The sequence below is a fragment of the Telmatherina bonti genome (genome assembly GCF_933228915.1).
Source record: "Telmatherina bonti genome assembly, chromosome: 16".
Classification (NCBI taxonomy): Eukaryota; Metazoa; Chordata; class Actinopteri; order Atheriniformes; family Telmatherinidae; genus Telmatherina; species Telmatherina bonti.
In genome coordinates, this window is record NC_136614.1 from 21,887,688 (window position 1) to 21,911,309 (window position 23,622).

The following is a 23,622-nucleotide window of genomic DNA, read 5'->3' on the forward strand; positions in this document are numbered from 1 at the left end:
ACCCTCATGACAGCTGAAGTATGTATTTTTATCTATCACATACAGGCAGGGCAGATGGCGCCTTCATCCACCAGCATTGCACACATTTTCTTTTACATTACAAAGGCTAAACCAAATGTATAATAAGGATGGATAATAGAAAAGAAAAAAGTGCATGAGTTTGATTTGATTTTTAATTGTTATAAATATCATGTCATTTGAATAATATGCAGATTTACAGGCACTGTACACCATGTCAGGGTTTACAAAAAACTTTTAAAAAATAAATAAATAAATAAAAAAATCTGTAACCACGCTGACCAGTCTCTCCAAGACTGGGGTGTCCAAAGTCGGTCCTCGAGGGCTGATGTCCTGCAGGTTTTCGATGTATCCCTTTTCCGACATACCACATCAATTGGATCCAACAGCCAATGAGGTTCTGCACAATGATTTATTCATCTGAGTCAGGTGTGTTAGAACAGGAACACATGGAAAACCTGCAGGACATCAGCCCTCAAGGACTGACTTTGGAATCCCTGCTCGAAGACAAAAAAGGTCTCACAATCTTCTCAGCACAGTTTGGAAACACACCCATCTAATCATCATTATTAGATCTTGAATGGAAAGCTGATGCTAAACAGAAAAGAGGGAGGTGAGACTACCCAAGTACACTAATCCAGTGAAATTACAGTTTCAGATACAGGCATCATCTTTTCATGGCAGGGTCATACTCTATAAACAGTTAGTTTGATGCTTGTAATGGAGTGCATGTGGAGAAGAAAATATAAACAGAATTATATCATGAACCAATATGAGAAGAAACTCAAGTTGTAAATTTATGAAATTCAAACTCCCCATCAACTTGTGCTTGTTGTAGTATTCCTGTTGGACTGCTGAGGAAAGTATTGGCCTTTGTATTTTCTGCTATTTCAATGGCATGTCTTAATCCGGCTGTATTCACTGTCTGAACTGCTTGTTGAATAGTTGGGTAGCTTTGGAAACCGCCTTGCGTCACATTTTTTTAATGTCAGATTAGCCAGCTTTGTGGCCATTTCTGTCATTTTTCAAAACCAACAGTCTGAAATTCACACCAACTACACACTATTATTATGCAGCTAAGTTTAAGCCGCCTTTATGTGCAACGCTTAGCAAAAACTTTTAAAATGTCAAAGTCTGACAAGTTCAACACATTTTATGACCTTGCTCTGACTGAAAATAAACCTGCCATTATTATTTATAGACATAATCTATGACCGGTCTTGTGTCTCCTGTCAGTTTTTGTCAGTTTTTAAAGGATAAACCAAACTGGTCTTAACTTAATCCTGTGAGATACTGATTAAAGCTCAATGTGTATCTTTTTTGTGCCAACAGTACTCTCTGACGGAGGCCAAACTCTGAGGTGGAAGAGGCTGCAAAGAGGCACCAAGGGAGCCTCCCACCCTCCCTACCTGACCAGCGATAGACAACAAGCCGCCATGGCTCCTCGGAAGCGTGGGGGAGGCAGCAGTTGTCTCCCCTTGTTCTCCTGCTGTTACAGCAGCAACGATCATCCAGAGATCACCTACAAGCTACGGGAGGACTTTGCCCTCCAGACCATGGAACCAGCACTGCCGATGCCGGGATATGATGAGCTGGATAGCATGTTCTCTGAGTTAGTGGTACGTTGCTCCTTCTTTTTTTGTTGTTGTTTTCTTGATAAATATAGCATTCAATACAGTATTCAGTTCATGTTTCAGTAATTAAGGACTTATCTAATGATACACTTGTTTCTTTATTTCTCTTATGGGTTTCACAAACCCCCTAGAAAGACCAAGCAGTTGCCTGGGAAGCAAAATGCCTAAAGCAAAGTCACCAGTGCTATAGATGTCCATGATTGTCCAAATGCTGTTAAGGCACATAACTTACCACACAGTTGAGCTGGTTGTGTGTTTTTTTTGGTTTTTTTTTAAAATCCATTTTCTCCTGTGGGTCATATTATATAACAACTTAGAGACAGTTTCATGTAACAACACTAACACCTAAAAATCTATCTGGCAAAAAAAGCAGAGGAACATAAAATATTTACAAAATAAATATATGCATAGATACATACAGCAAAATATTTATGATGGATTGACAAGAATGTTTACATTGATAAATACAAGATATCTTTTATTATTGATTCATTTTATTACCCTGTCAGTTACATTTTAAAGCATTAACAGATGAACTGTAATCACCTCCTACTTTACTTTTACATTATCTCACGGGTAACAGGGCCAGGCTGCTTTTCTTTCTGTCTTATTGTCACTTCTAATTTGTCATGCCCTCCTCTCTCTACTGGCCCCATTCACTCCCTCGTGGTTGCCACAGTAATCTAAGCATGACATTTTTGCACATCAATGGGCCTCATTCAGGAGCTCTTTATGTCTCAGCCTCCTCCATCTGCTAATTGCTTGTTTTTGTCTACCACTCTTTATGAAGACATAATTGAGTTAGTTGAATGTGATGACAAGGAGGCTTTTCTGTTGCTCTGTTTACTACAAGAAAACAACCACGTGCTTCTCTTTCTACTCGGGTCCCACCATGTGCGTGCATAATTGAAATGGGTTTTTTGTTAACAAAACAAACAAATAAGTCTAATTTAGTGAAATAAACTACGCTGGGTTGAACTCAACCTTACTCTGATTCACAATCAAAGACTAAAACAGCAAAGATATATATATATATATATATATATATATATATATATATATATATATATATATATATATATATAATAACACATCTGCACATGATAATATATTGATTCAGCTGCTCTCACACTATTTACTGCTTAGTACTGAGACTTTTCACCTAATTCAAAGTATTTTCTAAGTATTCAAAGTCCTTTAATTATTTGATCAGTGTATAATATCTTGAGATGGCTTTAGCAAATTATACTCTAAAAAGCAAGTTCAGTCAGCTCAACATATAATCAGCATTTTAGCTGTTGGATAAGCCACATCAAACTTAATCTCCATTAGTCGCCTAAATAACAACAAAAAGGAACCTGTGTTTAAATTAGCACTTTATTCTTCCTAGTATACTGAGTGTTTTTTTCCCTAAATTGCTTTAAGAGCCTCTCATGACTTTAATCACCTACTTCACATGAAACTAATTTAGATGCAGCCCAGACCAAAGTACTCGAATACGTTGTAGATCATGTTGATATGTCTCAGTTTTTAAATTTGCTCTGGTATTTAGCCCAACACTTACCGGCTGCACCCTTTGTGTGCCTCTGTCAGTTATTCATTGTGACACATGTTGTTTCCAGATGTTTGTTACCACATGTTGAGCACACGGACCACGCCTGAACTTTTTCCCATTACTCACACGTCTACAGCATGAAAGACATCTGATTTAATTCAGAACCATTCTGGATTTATGATGACACTAGACAGTTTTTACCAGCGAAAAACTTATCTCGAACTAAAAACAGAACTCTTTCAAAACCTCTGTTGGCACTTGCTTTTGGTTTGGGGATTAAAAGAAACTGATTTATGTGCATCTTTCTAAATTAGTAGCAGCCTGTTTTTATTCTGTCAGTTGTATTTTAAGAATGATGCTAAAAAGAAATGAATGATGCACAGTCAAGCGCTGTTGCCATCTTCAGGCAGTTATTGAGTATTGTGCTGTTATCATTAATAGGCATTTTCCTCTTTTTTCATCTTTGAAATTCGTAACCAACATTTTTCTTAACAGTTTGTTGTTGTTTTTTCCAATTTGTCAGGATGAACTTGACCTTACAGAGAAACACAGAGAAGCAATGTTTGCCCTGCCTGCAGAGAAGAAATGGCAAATTTACTGCAGCAAGAAGAAGGTAAAAAAAAAAATCCAGTTTATTATTCCAAATCAGCCTAAAAAAGCCTAAAATGGTATCTCCTGAATAATATATATTTGGGTTTTCTTCCTCTTTGTAAAGTTATTTGTTCTTGATTGTGTGTTTCTTAAACGCATCATCTTGTCACATCACCTGCTTACAGCAAATTGCATCAATGCAGTTTGATGTGTATGATTGCATATGAATTTTCATATTTTTTTAAATGAAAAAATGTCCATCCATCCATCCATCTTCCGGAACACCTCAACAGATAGGCGTCCAGGAGGCATCCTGACCAGATGCCCTAGCCACCTCAACTGGTTCCTCTCGATGCGGAGGAGCAGCGGCTCTACCCTGAGCCCCTCTCAGATTACCGAGCTTCTCACCCTATCTCTAAGGGAGAGCCCGGCCACCCTGTGGAGGAAACTCATTTCACCCGCCTGTATACGAGATCTTGTTCTTTCGGTCACGACCCACAGCTCATGACCATAGGTGAGGGTAGGAATGTAGATCGACTGGTAAATCAAGAGCTTTGCCTTCTGGCTCAGCTCCTTCCTCACCACGACAGCCCGGCGCAGAGTCTGCATTACTGCAGACGACACACCGATCCGTCTGTCGATTTCACTGTCAACCCGAGATATTTTAACTCCTCCACTTGAGGCAGGACCTCTCTCCCGACCCGGAGAAAGCAATCCACCCTATTCCAGCTGAGGACCATGGTCTCAGATTTGGAGGTGCTGATTCGCATCCCAGCCGCTTCACACTCTGCTGAAAATCGCTCAAGCGAGAGCTGGAGATCATTGCCAGTCAACAGGACCACGTCATCTGCAAAAAGCAGGGACCCAATCCTGAGGCCACCAAGCTGGATCCCCTCAACTCATCGGTTGCACCTAGAAATTCTGTCCATATCAAATCAAAGATACTTTATTCATCCCCGAGGGGAAATTCAAAGTTCAAGCCAGCTCGTCCAAAGTCAGACATACAGAAATGTAACATTCATGACAAAAGAGTAATACAGAACCAACCTTAAGCTTTGGCCGTGCAGCCAGTTTACCGGTGCTGCCTTACAATAGATAAGAACAGAGATACATCAGGATAATAGGGGGTCGAGGGCAAAAAAAAGCGCCAGAAAGACGCTGTCCGAAAATACAGATATAAGGTATGAACAGAATCGGTGATAAAGGGCAGCTTTGGTGGAGTCCAACCTTCACTGGAAACTAATCCAACTTACTACCGGCAATGCGAACCAAGCTCTGACACCTGTCGTACAGGGACCGGACAGCCTGTACAAGGGCGTCCGATACCCCATACTCCCGGAGTACCCCCCACAGGAGTCCCCAGGGGACACGGTTGAACATCTTCTCCAGGTCCACAAAGCACATGTAGACTGGTTGGGCAAACTCCCATGCCCCCTCCAGGACCCCAAAGAGGGTATAGAGTTGGTCCACTGTTCCGTGACCAGGACGAAAACCGCACTGCTCCTCCTCAATCCGAGATTCGACTACCAACGGACCCTCCTCTCTAGGACTTCTGAACAGACCTTTCCAGGGAGGCTGAGGAGTGTGATCCCCCTGTAGTTGGAACACACCCTCCGTTCACACCTTTTTGACGATGATGTGGTCCCCGTTCTTGAAAAGGGGGACCGCCACCCCAGTCTGCCAGTCCAGAGGCACTGTCCCCAATGTCCCTGCAATGCTGCAGAAACGTGTCAACCAAGACAATCCCACAGCATCCAGAGACTTAATGAACTCCAGGCAGATCTCATTCACCCCCGGGGCCTTACCACAAAGGAGCTTTTTAACCACCCCAGGGGCCTCGGCCCCATAGATATGAGAGTCAACCCGAGTCCCCCAGCTCTGCTTCCTCATCGGAAGTCGTGTTGGTAGGATTAATGTCAAATGTGTTTCTGCTTAAATAAGTACACATAACTTGCAAAAAAACTGAGGTCAGATCTTAATTGTTTAATTATTCTTATTTGTAATATTAAGGGTGAATGAAGATTTATTATATGCTTGAACTTATAGTAAAGTAGGTGTAACAAATGTCTTGTGTGGAACAGGTTAATAAATATAAATCCTGTTCCTGTTTTCTGACTTCTTCTATTACACAGATTTTAGAAAAACAACTTCAGAAATTAGACATTTTTAGCAGTATATTATGCATACTCCTGCAAGATAGGAGGGTTGCTATCAGTATCATGTCTGTGTATAATTAAGTTACCACAAAAGTTAGGATGCCGGGTAGAGTCATATTCATTTCAACAAAACAATGCCAAACCACATTTTTCATTACAGCAGCAGTGTAACTCCGTAGTGAAGACCACAGAGAAGTACAGACCTTTCATCAATTTAAGACATTTTGGCAGCTTATGAAACAAAACTGAGACATGCCTTTAACTTCTGAGCATTTTAAAACCAGTAAACCTACACCAGTCTGTCTGCACAGTTTCCAGTTTCTTAGTTTTGTGATGTGACAGTCCAGGGGTTTTCAAAATGTGTATATAAAATATAAGTATAAAAAATTCTCAGATTCAACATTGAATTGTTTGATTAAACATGTAGCTTTAATTATTAACAGATATTGCATTTTATCTTCCCTTACAAAATGGCCAGTTTTTTGGGGGTTTTTTCTCTTTTTTTTGCAAATAGTCTTGTAGCAAATATCAAGCTACAGTTATTACTTTGTATTTACGAATAATACCTTTAAATGGCTGTTACACAACATGGATGCAGAAATTATGTTTACGAGGACTGAGCATTAGACTAAAGCTGGTAAAGCACACTGGATAATCCACTAACAGAACAAGAAGTGTCAAATGAAAAAACGTGAAAATATTGTGTAATTCCAGGATATCAAAGGTTGCATTGTGCTTCTAGTAAATCCAGATTTTGACATCAGATTTTGTACTACACCATTAGATTCTTGTGTTACTGTTAAAGTTTCTTACATGATCCAGAAATAGAAAGTCTTGATAATTTTTTTTTCAAATTACAGGTTTTATAATTAAGTGGTTATTTTTTTTAAAAATGCTTTTTTTTACACCCGTCCCCCACAAAGTATTTATGTAGCCATAACGTACTCAACTGCTTTGTGACAATGTCCTGTTTCATTACACCATGTCCGGTTGACAAGACATCTCAACTGTTCTTTTCTCTGTATATGAATTCACCCTCAGCATGCAGGAAAACACAGACGCCTGTTCTAGTTTAGATCAGTGCCAGTCCAGCTTCCACTGAATGTGCCCTCGCATTTTTCAACAGTGTGTTTCAAGGCCTTGGGTATAAGTTTAGGATATCCTGTCATGACTTGTATGCAGAAAGGGCACACAGATCTTTACTAATCTTTTCCTACATCTGGTAACAAACTGGAAGATGAGAAGCATGTTGGCATGTTGGTGTATGCAGGATAAATCCTCAGAAATTAGAGCTACAGAAAGGCTGGAGGTCAGTGCAGGAAGACAGAAAGTTGTCATACTGTGTGCACAAAATGTAACAGAGCTACTGAAGTGTAAGCTTGATTCTAAAAGTAAAACTCTGTGTCTTTGCTTTACCATTTTGGGAGCAATCGCATAGAGTGAAGATCAGCATGAAAACAAAATGCAACAATGCCATAAAAGGAAAAAGTGTCTCTTTAAAGTGTAGTGTATAAACCAATTATGTGTTAAGCATGTTGACAGATAATATCTATTAAGTTCCTGATTCTGCAAAGTTAGTGAAGATGACAAGAGGGTTGAGTAGCCTCTTTACAGTTAAAGCAGTCAAAGCAACTGGATGCTCACTTTAACATGTATATGCACTTTTAGTGTACTTTGACTACAAACAACTCTTACTAGCCGGTCAAAACAAGCCAACTGTCAGAAGATAGTAGGAATGAAACATTAGGATATTTTCTTCTTCCTCTCTTCCTGAACTAGTTGCCTTTTATAAATAGTCCCTCGGTGCACAGGGTTGTTTTGAAAATATACCTCAAATATTATCTTTGCTTGTGTTCAGATCATGCAGGATTGTTTCAGTGTTGAGGCTACAGTGGGGGAGGATTTGGGTGAATCAGGGCTTTTAAGTGCAGCAACCTACAGAAGGGGGGAGGTGGGGAGGAGACAGATAGGCATCAATATTGCTGACTGTGCAGCAGACTGTGGTTCTAACACAGACTGATACAAACTCAACATCTGAGGGGAAGAGTGTGTGTGTGTGTGTGTGTGTGTGTGTGTGAGTGTGTGTGTGAGAGTGTGTGTGTGAGAGAGAGAGAGAGAGAGAGAGAGAGAGAGAGAGAGAGAGAGAGAGAGAGAGAGAGAGAGAGAGAGAGAGAGAGAGAGAGAGAGAGAGAGAGAGAGAGTGTGTGAGTGTGTGTGTGTAAGGAGTAAAGGAAGCACCCTGTTGTCCAAGGCAAACAGGAAGGCTTCCCTTCCACAGGTGCAGCTTTTGTATGAGAGCAGTGGGCCCAGGTTCTTGGAGAGATAAGGATAAAGGTGGGGTCACTATTGGGGCACAAAAATGATAAGGGTGCTCTTCTGTCTCCTCCTCCCCTCCCCCTTCACAAAGTCATTTCTTGGCTTTAGAAGTCAGCCTGGACCTGAAGGAGATAAGTCTGTCAAAGCTTTAACTGTTTGCTTTGGCTCGACACCTGAGCTGATTAAATCACTCTGCAGAGAGATCCGTCTTCTTCCTGCCTCCTGTCAGCTCTCTTCAAGGCTACATCAGCTGCCAAGAGGAAGCTTCTCTGATCTGTTTGGAGCAGAGATTTTGTACTTTGGTTTCAAATTTCATGATGGACTTCTTAGACGTAATACAACTTCTTTTTCAAGGTGACTGTCTTACTACGAAACAAATTTCTTACTTCCTGCAGTATGTTTGATCTTTGATTTACTAAATGTGGAGGAAATAAATCCCCCTGAATATGTACTCACAGCTTTTCTCTCATCTTGATATAAAGAAACTTATTGACCTTTTGTAGAAGCTGACATCCAAGTTAAAAAAAAAAAAAAAAAAAAGGGACACTACAGAGAAAAGGGTCCCACCTTTGTATCTGCTCCTCTAATGGACTGGACTTTTTCCAACACCCGCCTGGTCAAGCTGACGCTGTGCATGAGTGGAACAGCAGGATCAGGCCTTCCTGTCACTACTCAGTCCAAGCAGCTCAGCCAAAGCCCACAGTTTCTGTCAGAGCAGCCAAGTCTCTTCAGTCCACTTTAATAACTGACGCCCAATTAGTTCCTAACAGTCACAGTTCGCTTGTGCTTAATGGAGCGAGAGTTAAACTGAGAGCCGTGAGTCCTTTTATGTACTAGCCAAGTTCAGGGGCATGTTGCCGTCTCCTGTCTTTGTTTATGCTTTTTTTTTTTTTTTTTTTTGGTTGGGGCGGGTCATTTTATTGCAATGCAAATGCATTTTAGAGGACCTTAATCTTGTCATAAATCAGGCCATGTCCTTAATCCCCAGTTTTAACATTCATTTGCTAATCTTTAGATTTTCTTCGGCAGCTGTGCTCTCTTTTTTGGGACTTCGACCACCTACTGAAGCACTACAGGTTAAAATAGGATGAATATCTGTGTCGCCCTACTTTGAGATTGTGCTTCATTTGTAGCTATTTCTGTCTGTTCCCAATGTGTTTGTTAGTGCCTTTCAAAGCCTATTGATCTGACACATGATTGAAAGTGAGAGGAAAGAGCAAAAAGTTCTCCATCATCTTTGAAGTTAGGCTTGTATATATATTCAAATGCAACACAAACAAGATGACAACTTGTCCTATCCTTTAAGTTTGTGACTATATTCTCATCACATTTCTCAATACATCCAATTAATATTCATATGGCTTATCTTTATTGATTGTCATGTTCTATTTCTTTTCCTGTGGGATTTTCTTTTACAGCACAGTTCCCTTCACTTTTTTTTTCTTTCTGTTTTTCAGGAACAAGAAGAAAACAAAGGTGCAACTAGTTGGCCCGAGTATTATATTGATCAGCTCAATTCAATGGCAGCTGTAAGTGCTAAGATGAACTTTGTCTCTGGTTCTCAGTCAGTGGTCCTGAGAGTAAAATGTGCTTGTGTTACCTTAACTATTGATGATGATTATTGCTTCATTTAACAGAGAAAGACACTCCTCGCTCTGGAGAAGGAAGATGAAGAGGAAAGGAACAAAACTATAGAGAGTTTGAAGACAGCTCTGAGAACCCAGCCTATGAGGTGGGAAAATTCTTTAAAGATCTTTCGTTGTCTGTCTCCTTCCTTCCTCTTACTCATAATATCAGATTTCATCACATCTCCTTTCATTTAACCTCCTGTCACATTGTCCAATAATGTTCAGTTCCTCACAACAGTATGGAAATAAATCATTTAATACTGAATGCCCAAAAAGGTCACTGAAGGTTAAAGATTATCAGTTATATAAATATACATTTAGGGAGTCAACTATACTTTACCATTAGAAAATAATGTCACATTTACTGAGGAGGGTTGGATTAGCATAATGAAATAAAGGCAGAGTAGAAACAGATATCCACAGATAAGTTTTGCTGTTTGAAATGTGATGCTACCTCAGGATATTTGAGCATCATGTTCTCTTAAAAAAACTAGTTTCCCCTGAAGCACATAGAAAAGTTTGTTTCTAAACCTGATCTCTTCTTAGGTTTGTGACTCGTTTTATCGATCTGGACGGCTTGACATGCATCCTGAACTTCTTGAAGAGTATGGATTATGACACCACAGAATCACAGATCCACACGTCTCTAATTGGCTGCATCAAAGCCCTGATGAACAACTCACAGGGCCGCGCTCATGTCCTGTCTCACTCTGAGAGCATTAACATCATCGCTCAAAGCCTGGCCACAGAAAACATTAAGACTAAGGTAGCGGTGCTGGAAATAATGGGCGCTGTATGTCTGGTGCCTGGTGGGCATAAAAAAATCCTGGAGTCCATGCTGCACTACCAACGCTTTGCCTGTGAGAGAACGCGCTTCCAGGTAGGTTTGAGCAAGTAAAGCACACGTGTGTGGTTTAAGATCTTTTTGCAGATAAAAAAAAGCATCTGAGTAGCAACAGTTCTCAAATATGTTAAATACCTGTCATGGTTTGTCCATTCTCAGACACTTATTAATGATCTGGATCGAAGTACGGGGCGATACAGAGATGAGGTCAACCTGAAAACAGCTATCATGTCCTTTATTAATGCTGTGCTGAGTCAAGGGGCTGGCGAGGTAAATTGTTTTAATGTTATAATACTTTTAGACTTTGACTTCACCATTTAATTTGATTTTTTGATTCAATAATCTAACAGACTTAGGTTTTTTTTTGTTTTGTTTTGTTTTTTGTCCAAATATAGACTAGTCTGGAATTCCGTATCCACCTCCGATATGAATTTCTAATGCTGGGGATCCAACCTGTGATTGATAAGTTACGTTCACATGAAAATTCCACGTTAGACAGGTGAGATATAACCTCCTTCCCAACAGACTTTCCTCACCTCCTCTACACCGGTGTCCGTACATATTTACACATCAGAAGATAAACAACTTTTATATTAGAAAAAGGATTATGAAAATTACATAAGAGGACTGATTAAAGGTAGAAAAATGAACCTATAAACCTGCTAAACCCCAATAAAAAGGTGTGCAGATTTTTAACAGTGATATTGGATAGATAGTTTAATAGCATCCTTCCCAGGGAAAAAAGTCAGACTTTCTATGTTTGTTTTATCTTTTCTCTTCTGTGTAGCGGCAGCCGTACCTCTAGCACATTTATGTTATTGCAAAAGTTGCTTCCATAGAGCTTGGAGTAGATAGTGCTCCATTTGATATAAAAAAAAAAAAAATCTGTTTGGTTAGAAAGTAAATACCAACTTAAAGCAAAGTTGACATTGCTTATGCCTTTTTTAGACTGGGAAGTCAACAAACTGCTTAACAGACTTCAAGTTGGGCTTTGGCTTCATCTTTTTGACCAGTTTTAGCAGAGATGCCGTTTGTGGATTGTGGTGTCCACCTAAGGTCTTATATTCATCTTGAGATCTTTCTCAAGTTAAAAATGGAAAGATATACCGTACATACCGTACTCTTGATACAATAATGCTTGAAAAGCATGATTGTACTTTGAAAAAAAAAAACAAAATCAGGTAAAACAGTCTTTTTTTTTTTTTTTTTTTTTTTTTTTTAATGTAAATGTGATTTAACATTCTCTGAGTATTCTGCAGTGATCTTTCTAAATGAAATCATAGCAATGTGTCACATATGAGACTTTCCCTAATTCAGTCATTTCCTGTGCCCCCCCAGGCATTTAGACTACTTTGAGATGCTGCGGAATGAGGATGAGCTGGCTTTGTCAAAACGGTTTGAGTCGGTAAGGAGGTGAAATCTCTGCATTTGAGAGTTTAAAGGTCCCAAATTATACATGTTGTCAACAGTTTTACATGGTTTTCAAAGTGTATTGCCTCAAATTCAGCCTTGGTCCTAAATTTCAGCCATTCCAAAAGTTACTCTGTTAAGCTCTACTAGGAATGGGCTGTTTCTACCAGTGGGATTGATTCTTTCCGATCTTGTTGTCACAAATAAAAAGATCTTAGTATCGTCCTATTGCACACATATTCCTAAAAACTGGCACTCAAGTGTGAAAGGTGGCAGAATTTTCATTTTTAGGCTTCATGCACAGGCTATGGGGACTGTTAGAAAACCTTTAGAAAGTAAATTTTGCATAATATGGGACCGTTAATATTTTTAAAGTATTAATGTAGCTCTAATTTTCCTCTTTTCCAGGTACACATAGACACCAAAAGTGCCACGCAAGTTTTTGATCTCATCCGCAAGAAACTGAACCACACTGATGCATACCCGCACTTTATGTCTGTGCTCCATCACTGTTTGCTCATGCCACGTGAGTGATTCTTTGATTTAGACAGATTAAATCCTTTAACAGGAAGACTTCTGTAAATTATAACTAAAAGATTCTTAAATATGGGGCTCCAAGCTAGGAAGCAGCATTAACACCACAGAATATAGTATTTGTACTTTCTAGTTTCTTGCCAATATGATAAGAATGTTGACTTAGTCCAGATTAGTCTGTCTACAAATGGAATAAGCACATTCCTGCTAAATTGAACACTGTACTCCCTCAAAGCCAAATATTTAACTGTTTTTTCTGTAAGTAGTACACAAACCTGAGTTCTCACATAATGTTTTGAAGTGGAGAAAGTACTGTACATATTACCTGACATTTCAAATAATATTCTTTTAATAGGCTCCCCACAGTCACTTTATTACCACAACTACCAGTGATGTGGTGTAATAATTGCTCTGCTTGAACGAAGGAATCAAAATACTTTGACAGTTTGTGATGTAACTCATCGAAAAATTTTAATCCAAACCCAAAAAATTACCAACTGGATACCTTAAAATGGAACGAATCCATTAAGTGGTCTCACAATGAAGGATACAGTCTCCACATTTGTTAATAAGAACAGATTATTTTGTTGTAAACACTTAATATTGCACCATTGGTTATGTTATTACTGTTAAACCACCTTCAACAAATAATCTCTTAGGTATTCATGGGATATCACTAAATGGATGAAAATGACTGGAGTCAGGATACTAATGCAAAAATGTCCACCCCTTCTGTATCTGTTTCCAGACAAGAGAAGTGGCAACACAGTACAATACTGGCTGCTATTGGACCGTATTGTCCAGCAGATGGTCTTGCAGAACGACAAGGGCCATGACCCCGACATCGCACCGCTGGAGAACTTTAACGTGAAGAATGTTGTCAGGATGTGAGTGCTCTGATTTCCTCCTAACACGCAGACACATGAACGATTACATGGAAGAAATTACGAGTGTGAGAGGGAGGAATGCATAACAGCGTTGTTTGCAGAGAAGTCGAAAGCCACATACTTTACAGTGCTGGCTCAAAATAGCTTCTCTTTTAAGTTTAGAAAATCAAGCGATTCATGTTTAGGATGTGATTAATTACTTTTGTCATTATCTTGGCAGGCTGGTCAATGAAAATGAGGTGAAACAGTGGAAAGAGCAGGCAGAGAAAATGAGAAAAGGTGTGTAATTTTTTTTATTATTCCTTCACTTATTTTAGCTTAGTTTGTTGACAATGATTTGTATGAACTTATTGAGAATATTCTTTTCTCATTTCCCATCACAGAGCATCATGAGCTGCAGCAAAGGTTTGAGAAGAAGGAGCGTGAATGTGACGCCAAGACACAGGAAAAAGAGGACATGATGCAGACGCTCAACAAAATGAAAGAAAAGCTGGAAAAGGAGAGCAATGAGCACAAAAATGTCAAACAGCAAGTGGCTGAACTCACTGCGCGACTGCATGAACTCAACACCGTATGTTGTGTTTGTTCTGTCACATTGCAGTTATCATAGATAAAAATGGCAACCAGTGGGTCTTGAGCAGATTATACAAATTCCTCTTAATTCAAGAGGGAGGAAGAGCCATATAATATTTTTAGAACGCCTCAAGCTGATTATAAATGAAACAAACTTACATGTTCTGACTCATCAAAAAGCAGAAATACAAAAATATAAACAGCTCATAACTACTGTTTTGTCACCACTGTTGCCATTAATTATTGTATTGCCTGAGTGCATCCCTTGTAGTTAAAACATTGAAGGGATCTGAATGGTCAGGTCAGACCACTGACATTTTATTCTGTTTTATTCTGATCACCAACCTCATGGGGAGACCAAAGCTGTTTCTTTGTCCAGTGTTTCGGGTGTAACATGAGAAATGTGGCAAAATGTAAAATCTCCTCAGTATTCTTCATCTCTCCCCACAGAGGCAAGCAGCAGCTGTTGTTCCTGGCAGTCCTCCCCTCGTCCCCGGTCCCCCTGGTGGCCCTCTTCCCCCACCACCAATGCCAGCATTTGCAGGCACATTCCCACCTCCCCCACCACCTCCTGGCGGTGTGATGCCTCCTCCACCTCCCCCGCCGCCTCCTCCAGGTGGCCCTCCACCTCCTCCCGGACGCCCACCTACTGGAGGCATTCCTCCCCCACCAGGAGCACCACTCGGACCATCTCTGAAGAAGAAGAACATTCCTCAGCCATCAAATCCACTCAAGTCGTTCAACTGGTCCAAGCTAGCCGAGGTGAGAGGAGTCTGCACAAAAAGCTCAAAATGTCGTTCTGATTTTTCTTAAAGATGGAAATATAAGATGTATAATTATGCACTGCACAGAATAAACTGGAGGGCACTGTATGGATGGACGTGGACGATGCCAAGGTTTTCAAAATCCTGGATCTGGAGGACATAGAAAAGACCTTCTCAGCCTATCAGAGACAGCAGGTACAGTTATGTCAATCTCACCAAATGGCACTCTGAGCGGAGAGGACAAATGGGAGGACGGGTAGGATAAACAGTGGGCTCAGATTGCTCGTATTTTCTGGACATAGATTAAACATGGCCTGTATTTAAATTTTTAAGATATTTTTCCACCGTCATGTAATTTCTGGGTTACATAGTTAAGACGGACATGACTGTTTATTATTTGCATAACTTTGATGCTTGAATGATTCTGTGCTTTTGAGCAGAATGCAGTTTTTGATTATTCTGCTGCGTAATTGAAAATGCATGAGACGGCTGCTCACAATCAGCTATTTCTGTCTTTTGGTTTTAGTTTTCTATTGTAGTTTCTAGAATAGGCTGATTTGTTTTACAGAAGGTAATGAGCATGTCTTCCTACAGTCTCTCACATTTTTGTCATCTCAGTTAAAACCATCAGTGCTCGTGTTGGAAAAAAAAGAAAGATTTATTATACTAGGATTACACACAAGAATGAGTATAAATGTTCGTTTTTGTAGAACCTCATTTTCATCCTAATCAAACATTCAAATGACACAGATTAAAGATGCACCAGAGACTTATGTACACAGCATGTAACAATAAGCATGCACTGATCAAGCCAGCACCCACATCTTAACTGCTGCTCACTTAACTACCAATCGGTCGTCAATAAAGTGCTGAATGAGCTCTGATTCATTTGCTGTTTGTTCTTATGGCTGCAATCACGTAACTGCTTTACTTATTCTAATGAGTGCTTACATCTTCCCTGCTTCTTGCCTGCATTTTAGGACTTCTTAATGATCAATAACATCAAACAGGTAAGTTCATCATCATACAGCAGTTATACGATGTTTGCACTAATAAGATTTTGTGTATGTGTTTAATTTGTGCTGTGTCTTGTGTCAAACATTATATATGGTCACGTCTTTGTTTAGCATCAGTTGCCTTTGTGTTTGTCATGTTTGTGTTGTGTATGCAATGACCCCTCTGTGTCACCACTTAAAATCCTTTGTGCTTTTTCTAGTTGTTCTTTTAGCTTTCATGGTTGTCAGCTGTTTCTGTGACTAAAACATATGTTGTGTTAAACCAGAAATCACTTGACTTAAGCTCCTAATTACTCTCAATAGAAAGAGGCGGAAGACGACACTTTGAGCTCGAAGAAAGTGAAGGAGTTGTCGGTCATAGATGGCCGTCGTGCTCAAAACTGTAACATCCTTCTCTCCCGGTAATTTTAGTCACATTTCTCAGAGAAATATAACCCTGATCCAGCACTTCCTATAATGTTCTCTGCTGTGTTCTGCAGGCTGAAGCTTTCGAATGAGGAGATCAAGAGAGCCATTCTCACTATGGATGAGCATGAGGACCTTCCCAAAGACATGCTGGAGCAGGTACAACATAGATGTAGCACTGACCCAGCAAACTCGAATATGATTAAATTTAGCTAACTGAATTTGGCTATTCTATATCTGTCATGAGAGAAAAAACCTGCAGCTGAGTGTTAAATATGTAAATAAATGAGTCTCTTTTGTCCCCATCAGCTGCTGAAATTTGTTCCGGAAAAGAGCGATGTGGATCTCCTGGAGGAGCACAAACATGAACTGGATCGAATGGCCAAACCTGATCGCTTCCTCTATGAGATGAGCAGGTAATGCACTCTTCTACGCTTCCTTTTTAACTCTGTGTTTGACTAAGCTGACAGTGTCAGGTCAGTACAGCCCAGATGTGCTGGGAGACAATGGACTTTTAGTGGGAGCTGATAAATCCAATAACACATGGATTTCTACTTAACTGGAAACAATAGCCATCTGTGTGAATCACTACTTCTAAATCCAGTTGGGGAAATAAATAGAGGCAATAATGTAATAAAAGTATTTGTACAGCAGTTTTTGTAAACAGACATGTGACATAAAAGGAAAAAAAGAAAGCATGTTATAACAGAGCCACTAATTGTTAAAAAACATTAAGATCTGATGCTAAGCTCAGCTTACTGGCACTACGACAGCAAAGTGGTAAGAAATATGTATGGTTTTCAGTAGTTAAAAACAGAATTACATGCATACTTATTCACATTTTAGTTTTGATAATTTGCTGTAGTTATTGGTAGAGTGGACTGGAGAACAGATGTTACTGTGGTATTCATAAGCCTTGGGAGTCACTGGTTTATAGGCTGCTGAAATCATAAACTCTGCCAAAAATAAGCTTCTTTACCACAACCAAACATTTTTATTTGCCCTTAAGTAAGACGACTTTCTCTGGTTTCCTAAAGTGCAGCGTCTGTGTTTGTGGCTTTTGTCTAAATTTGTGGATTTCCCTTTTTATAATTTATCTTCTTTATCTGTTTTTTTCTGTTCAGAATAAACCACTACCAGCAGAGGTTGCAGTCCTTGTACTTCAAAAAGAAGTTTGCAGAGAGGATAGCAGAGATCAAACCCAAAGTTGAAGGTTGAGCTTTCTCTTCAATAAAACAATGTTTTTACACAGGCTGAAGAAAATTTATGTGTGTGTGTGTGTGTGTGTGTGTGTGTGTGTGTGTATATATATATATATATATATATATATATATAATGACATTTCATTTCTCTTGACTTCTCTTTGTTTTAGCTCTGACCAAGGCATCCAAGGAGATTTTACACAGTAAAAATCTGAAGCAGCTGTTGGAGGTGGTGCTGGCTTTTGGAAACTATATGAACAAGGGTCAGAGGGGCAATGCGTACGGTTTCAAGGTCTCTTCACTTAACAAGATTGCTGACACCAAATCCAGTATCGACAAGTAAGATCCTTTGTTGGCTGTAACCTCAGAACAAAAAGAACATAGTAGAAGATATTAAAGTTGAATTTGGTATATCATGGTGGTGAAACTCCTCATGGTTTTTCTGGAGATCCACATTGCTCTTCGTAAAACACCAATGCAGTGCACATTTGACAGTTTCTCAACTCATTATGTTTATACAACTATGTGTGTGTGTGTTAGAAACGTCACACTGCTGCATTATCTGATCACCATCCTGGAGAAGAAATATCCCAAAGTCATGTTGTTCCAGGAGGACTTGAAGAACATCTCAGAGGCAGCCAAAGTCAAGTAGGTGAAGCTTGGAGCAGTGGTTTCCAACAACAAATGTCTTAATATCAATCATAAACTAGTCTTTTAATCTTTCATTTTAATCATTTAATTTTTGATTGTTGTACTTCATATTCCTGGAGAAGTGTGTCAGTTCTTGAATGAACTGTTAATATATAATATAGGACTTGTGACAAGTTCAAGGGGTTGTGAGTTGATACTTTTGTCTGATGGACCCAGTTAGGAATCACCATCTGTTACCACACTACCTGTAGTATTATCAAAGGTGCTGACCCCTTGTCCCTCTTTCACCACAGCATGACAGAGATGGAAAAAGATATTGGCAACCTGCGCAGCGGTTTAAAAAGTGTTGAAAGCGTAAGTGACAAAAATATATTAAATTAATACATAATACATTCACTTTTCTTCCATTTCATCTTGTGGCTTTTCATTTGTAGGAGCTAGAGTACCAGAAGAAACGTCCGCTTGAGCACGGTGACAAGTTTGTGTCTGTGGTGAGCCAGTTCATCACTGTAGCCAGCTTCAGCTTCTCTGATGTGGAAGACTCTCTCACAGAGGCTAAAGAACTGGTGAGTTAGTAAGGCAGTGGGGTTTCTACAGAAAGCTGCTGGTGTTCCAGTAGACAGGAGAGTGCCACTGTCGTTCAGACGCGGATGCTGAAAGCTGATTTCCAGTTTCTCTCCACGCAGCTGTGTCTACATGCCTTGTTGACCTCATCAGTCACCTCTTTAGGAAAGCTAACAGCAGGGGTGAAGCGTTTGAGTTTCCTGCTGAAGCACTACTAATACATTATTGGTCAGCCAGCTTGCTGCCATGTGTGAAGTTAGAGTGAAAGCTGGAAAACAAGCATGGATGTTATTTCACACACTTATGTAGACAGGGTGTCTGATCAGGTGTAGCGGATTACACCTGCCAATTGTGTTAACATGTTTTGTGGATGCTTTTTAATAGTAAGATATAGTACAAACACAATAATGGCACCGAAGGAAAAGAATTAAAACTTTATGGGGAATGAGCTCCAATAGACCATTACTGCTTTGAACATGTTCATGTTTCAAAGAGTTTACATCCTGATGTTTGCTTTATGTCGCCTCTCTTCCTGCAAGGCAGGAAGAGCTGTTATCGGGAGCATTTTTTCCAACTCTGTGCTCAGCTGGTCACATGGCAACCATTAGTTTCTGTGAATCATTTACAGTGTCCCACAGCTAAAAATTTAAGTGTGTTTACAGTGGTCCACTGTACTCATCACTGGAAACCAGAGCCTGCGGAGCAGCTCACTACTATTGCTTTGTCTACATTTGTGTTTCAGGATACCAATATAAAAAAATAAAGATCAATAACAAGATTTATTTATCATACATCAAAGAAATTAGAATCTGTAAATCATTTTGTGAACATTGACAAAGTAATAAACTATTAGCAAATCGTTTTATATAACTGAAATTAATTTTGACATGCACATTTTTTTAAGGAAATGTTCTCAGCATGATCTCGCATCTGGATGTTCTCCCTTTTTAACTCACTGCGGAAAAACACCCAACAAACACATTGCCTTAATTTGGGCTCTGGCTCCAGTCTCCAACCTTTGCTGTAATCAGTAGTCGGTCATATCTGGGTTAACATGAGCTTCAAAGCTCCGACTTTTGCTACCCTGCTCTGATTTCAAAGAACGGCGACCTAATGAGTCTCCTGTAAAACAGTAAAAGACAGAGTAAAAGTGGTTCTGCTGAGTCCTGCTGTAAATCTAATCCCATGTGTCCCTTTCTGTGTGCCCCTTCACTTTGGTCCCACAGTTCCTGAGGGCAGTGAAGCACTTTGGTGAGGACGCCAGTAAGATGCAGCCAGATGAGTTCTTTGGCATCTTTGACCAGTTCCTGCAGTCATTTACAGAAGCTCAGCAGGAGAACGAGAACATGCGAAAGCGCAAAGAGGAGGAGGAGCGTCGGGCTAAGATGGAAGCTCAGGTATATAGTCAAAGATCCCCAGCTGTCAGAAAACACTTATTTTACATTCCAGTTTAATTTGTTTTTTTTATCCCCACATTATGTACATTTATTCTGTTTTGAATAGTAATAGAAGATTACGCTACCTTCTACAGTAGGCAGGTAGTTTAACATGAGATAACTGATTCTCTGTGCTGGAGCTGCCTTTGCGAACTCTCTAAGCTAACATGTTTTTTTTGTTATCTTTTCAACTATCTTTTAAAATGAAGACAAATCATTTGAAAGCCAAATCCTTCTTTGAATATTGCCATTTTATGTGTCTTACTAGCTGAAAGAACAGAGGGAGAAAGAGAGAAAGGCCCGAAAAGCCAAAGCAAACGGGGAGGACGATGGCGGCGAGTTTGATGACCTGGTGTCAGCGCTGCGATCAGGCGAGGTCTTTGACAAGGACTTGTCCAAGATGAAACGCAACCGCAAGAGGATCAACAACCAGAACACGGACTCGAGCAGAGAGCGACCAGTCACAAAGCTCAACTTCTAAGCTTGATTACTGTCTTCATCCCTCCTGCCCTCTTCACCATTAGCTTCCCTTTGGGTCAAACCGACCCGCACATTCCTCTGCAACCTCCTCCATGACCACCCAGCTCTGCTTGTAGAGCCACACTCTGCACAAAATGTTTAGACCTTTCATCTTCTGAAATGTTCATATGAGAGGGAGCAGAAGCCAAACATTGATTAAAGTTTGACCAAATCCGATTTGTTTGTTCAGACGAAGCTGCCATTCAGGAGAAGAGCTTCCCTCCAGGTGTGGGAGAAAGTTCCTGCGTATTTGATGAGATCCATTCTGTGCTGTCTTTTGTATGTCAGAATCTATGCACAGAATCCAGTGTGCAGCTTTTCGACTTTTTCAGGGCTGGATGCTTGATCCAAATATGACAGATTCCATTAACAGAATAAGTCAATAAAAAGAGTGAGAAATGAGGGGCCATTTTTTACAGACTGGTTTGATAGAAAGACGGGGGGGACTGAACCTCAACTTCAAGATGCTGCTGCCCTCTTGCAGTCAGAACCTTATAGACTCGGATGTTGTGTTATTGGATGTGGTTTCCACTGCAAATGACCACTGAGAGGCAGGTTTTTGTTTTTTATGGTTTTTTTCCCCCACAGTCATCTTCATTGACAAACAGCATTTATATATGTATAAATATGTATGTGTATGACCTCTGTATGTTTTATTTGAACATTTTCCTGTTAAGAGCTGGCCTTAACTGTTGATCTTAATTGTTGAATGGGTACTCTTACAGGTCTGGGCCTAACCTGTGGCATCTCAACAAGTGTGGACACTCATGTCATAGATGGCATATATCCATTTATAAGGGTGTGTGCTTGTTGCACATGCGCATAGGAATTTATAATTATTATGGCTATAAACCATGTCCACTTTACCTAGTTAATGCAGCACATTGCTAACCCCAAACCCAAAGAGAGTGCCCTTCTCTAATGTCTTGATTTGAAAAATAAAATGTGTTTTCAGTGTGCTGGATGGATTCACACTGCATCAAAAAAATTAGAAAAAAAAAACCCTTGTGGATGTAACTGAAGGTGTGTCAATCCATCCAGCAACAGATGCCTCCATGATATATTATAATTTAAATTCTGCCTTCCATTGTTCATTGATCTGATGACAAATATGAAAATAAATTAGATAAATCAGTCATTTGTTGTGTTTTGAGTAATTCCTTTTTTTTTTTTTTTTTTAAACCCAACAGTGCTGAAGTGAACAGTGGAAAAGTGATGGCAGAATTTTTATAATGGAAAGCAGGCTTTTAGCTCCATCTACTGGTCACTGACTGGTCTTACTGGAGCAGCTGTAGCTCAACAGGAGAGCAGTTCACTACGTGCGGAAATGTCCTTCAAAAAGTACTAAAACAAATAGAAAACAGAAGTCCTGAAAGGGTGGATGTGACATCTAGTGTTTAAATAGCCAAGAAGACTAGCAAGGTCCAAGTCTGTTCACACCTTTTCTGTGGATAAAGATCCAGGATATGGATCTGTAGATACAGTTGAGCAACAGAGAGATTTTAGTTAGCCTACATTGGAAATTTAAAATCAGACTTTATTAAATGTTCTTTGTTTCTGTAAGTTTCTCTCAATACAATAAGAAAAAAAGGCTAACAGTGACAGAAAAACTAAAATGATCACTAATAAATTGCATTATTGATCCAAATTCATCATTGGGACACAGAAGATTTTTTTCTGCTACTTAAAGGGTTAAAAAAAAAAAAACAACATTGTGAACTTTAAAACTTAACATGTGTAGCCATAAAATCTTTGACGCTCACTTGAGCAGGAATCCTTGTGTCAACTTGTCCTCTGGCTCCTGCACAAAGTGTGAAACTCCAGTGTAAAAAGCTCTGCCAGCGACTTCCACCACCACTGCCTTGAAGTCTCCACACTTGGTCTCCTTATGGAAAATATTTTTTAAAAAAAGTTTTTTAGTCATCTCCAATGTGGAATCATCAGGAATAAAACTAACCATGCACCAAAAGAGGGTCCAACATTTAAGATAACTTTCCCCATCACAGACTAAACTGATTATTTTATATTAAGGACAATATCTATATTATTCATGAACAAATGTAGAAATTAATCCAGTCCTCTGTTCTCACCTCAGATAAAGAGGGAAAACAGTAAATCTGTGTCAGAACGGATTTCACTATAATTATCATTTACAATTAATATTTTTAATTTTGTATCAAAAGGACAGTTTTGTCTGCTGTGTTTTTGAACAATCTAAATTGTTTGCGTTTCCACCCGAGGGGAGTAACAGAGGTTTCATCTCAAACTGCCACTGACCTTTGACTGATGACACAGTCAAACCACAGACCTTTCAGCCCCATCTGCATACAGAGGGAGGCAGGACCGCAGCAGTGGTGCGAGTCACCAGTAAAATCTGATTGGGCCAAAGATCACTGAACCAGCGTGTTTCTGGGAAGTTAATCAATCCGTTTCGATTTAAAGAAACCTATCGCTATTTTTTTTTTTTTTTTATGCGTTCTAGCAAAATCAAACTAAAGATAAGTCAATTTTTTTTTTGTTAAATTTTTTTTTTAAACACATCGGAAGTCATTGCACAGATTTACTTTTCTTCTAGATGACCTGTTTCTGCCTCTAAAAGCAACATGTCTCACAAGTTCCTGATACCTTGACAGCTTTTCCTGTGAACTGTGACCCGGTGGCTCCGCTCTGAAACATCCGGGTCTGGTTCAGCTGGATGAGACCTTTGTGATAATTAAGAGCAATTCGAGCTGTGACACCTGAGCCCGTGGGGCTTCGGTCCACCTGAAGACACAGAGTTTAAACCTATGAAATCTTGAAGCTTACATAATACTTCTTGCATTCATGTTTTTACCACTTTTTTCCCTTCTCATCCAGGATAACTCACTTTCATACCTGAGCTTCTGCAAACACACATATATTGGCGGTGGGCTCAGGAGA

General features: G+C 39.6%; 2 protein-coding genes across 4 annotated transcripts in view; one reads left to right on the top strand and one right to left on the bottom strand.

Moving 5' to 3' along the window:
* daam1b (dishevelled associated activator of morphogenesis 1b) overlaps positions 1 to 21,442 on the top strand; it is a 44,557-nt gene extending 23,115 nt beyond the window's left edge. For 2 of the 3 annotated variants that reach the window (XM_079256018.1, XM_079256017.1), the window contains exons 2-26: positions 1,351 to 1,637; positions 3,731 to 3,820; positions 9,728 to 9,799; positions 9,908 to 10,002; positions 10,445 to 10,778; positions 10,902 to 11,012; positions 11,138 to 11,241; positions 12,081 to 12,147; positions 12,561 to 12,678; positions 13,435 to 13,573; positions 13,794 to 13,852; positions 13,957 to 14,144; positions 14,597 to 14,908; positions 14,998 to 15,105; positions 15,891 to 15,920; positions 16,230 to 16,327; positions 16,406 to 16,490; positions 16,641 to 16,747; positions 17,456 to 17,544; positions 17,704 to 17,872; positions 18,074 to 18,181; positions 18,478 to 18,538; positions 18,619 to 18,750; positions 19,975 to 20,145; positions 20,453 to 21,442. In XM_079256018.1, the coding sequence (XP_079112144.1) occupies positions 1,455 to 1,637; positions 3,731 to 3,820; positions 9,728 to 9,799; positions 9,908 to 10,002; positions 10,445 to 10,778; positions 10,902 to 11,012; positions 11,138 to 11,241; positions 12,081 to 12,147; positions 12,561 to 12,678; positions 13,435 to 13,573; positions 13,794 to 13,852; positions 13,957 to 14,144; positions 14,597 to 14,908; positions 14,998 to 15,105; positions 15,891 to 15,920; positions 16,230 to 16,327; positions 16,406 to 16,490; positions 16,641 to 16,747; positions 17,456 to 17,544; positions 17,704 to 17,872; positions 18,074 to 18,181; positions 18,478 to 18,538; positions 18,619 to 18,750; positions 19,975 to 20,145; positions 20,453 to 20,665 (3,243 nt within the window). In that variant the 5' untranslated portion in view covers positions 1,351 to 1,454 and the 3' untranslated portion in view covers positions 20,666 to 21,442. The remainder of the gene's footprint in view (positions 1 to 1,350; positions 1,638 to 3,730; positions 3,821 to 9,727; positions 9,800 to 9,907; positions 10,003 to 10,444; positions 10,779 to 10,901; positions 11,013 to 11,137; positions 11,242 to 12,080; positions 12,148 to 12,560; positions 12,679 to 13,434; positions 13,574 to 13,793; positions 13,853 to 13,956; positions 14,145 to 14,596; positions 14,909 to 14,997; positions 15,106 to 15,890; positions 15,921 to 16,229; positions 16,328 to 16,405; positions 16,491 to 16,640; positions 16,748 to 17,455; positions 17,545 to 17,703; positions 17,873 to 18,073; positions 18,182 to 18,477; positions 18,539 to 18,618; positions 18,751 to 19,974; positions 20,146 to 20,452) is intronic. The other variant, XM_079256019.1, reaches the window with a different exon arrangement.
* A 1,020-nt stretch (positions 21,443 to 22,462) lies between these two features.
* On the bottom strand, positions 22,463 to 23,622 carry l3hypdh (trans-L-3-hydroxyproline dehydratase; the record flags this gene model as incomplete). Its single annotated transcript, XM_079254940.1, has 3 exons — positions 22,463 to 22,588; positions 23,329 to 23,466; positions 23,578 to 23,622. Coding segments are annotated over 3 exons (309 nt in total), but the record flags the coding sequence as incomplete, so codon positions are not given.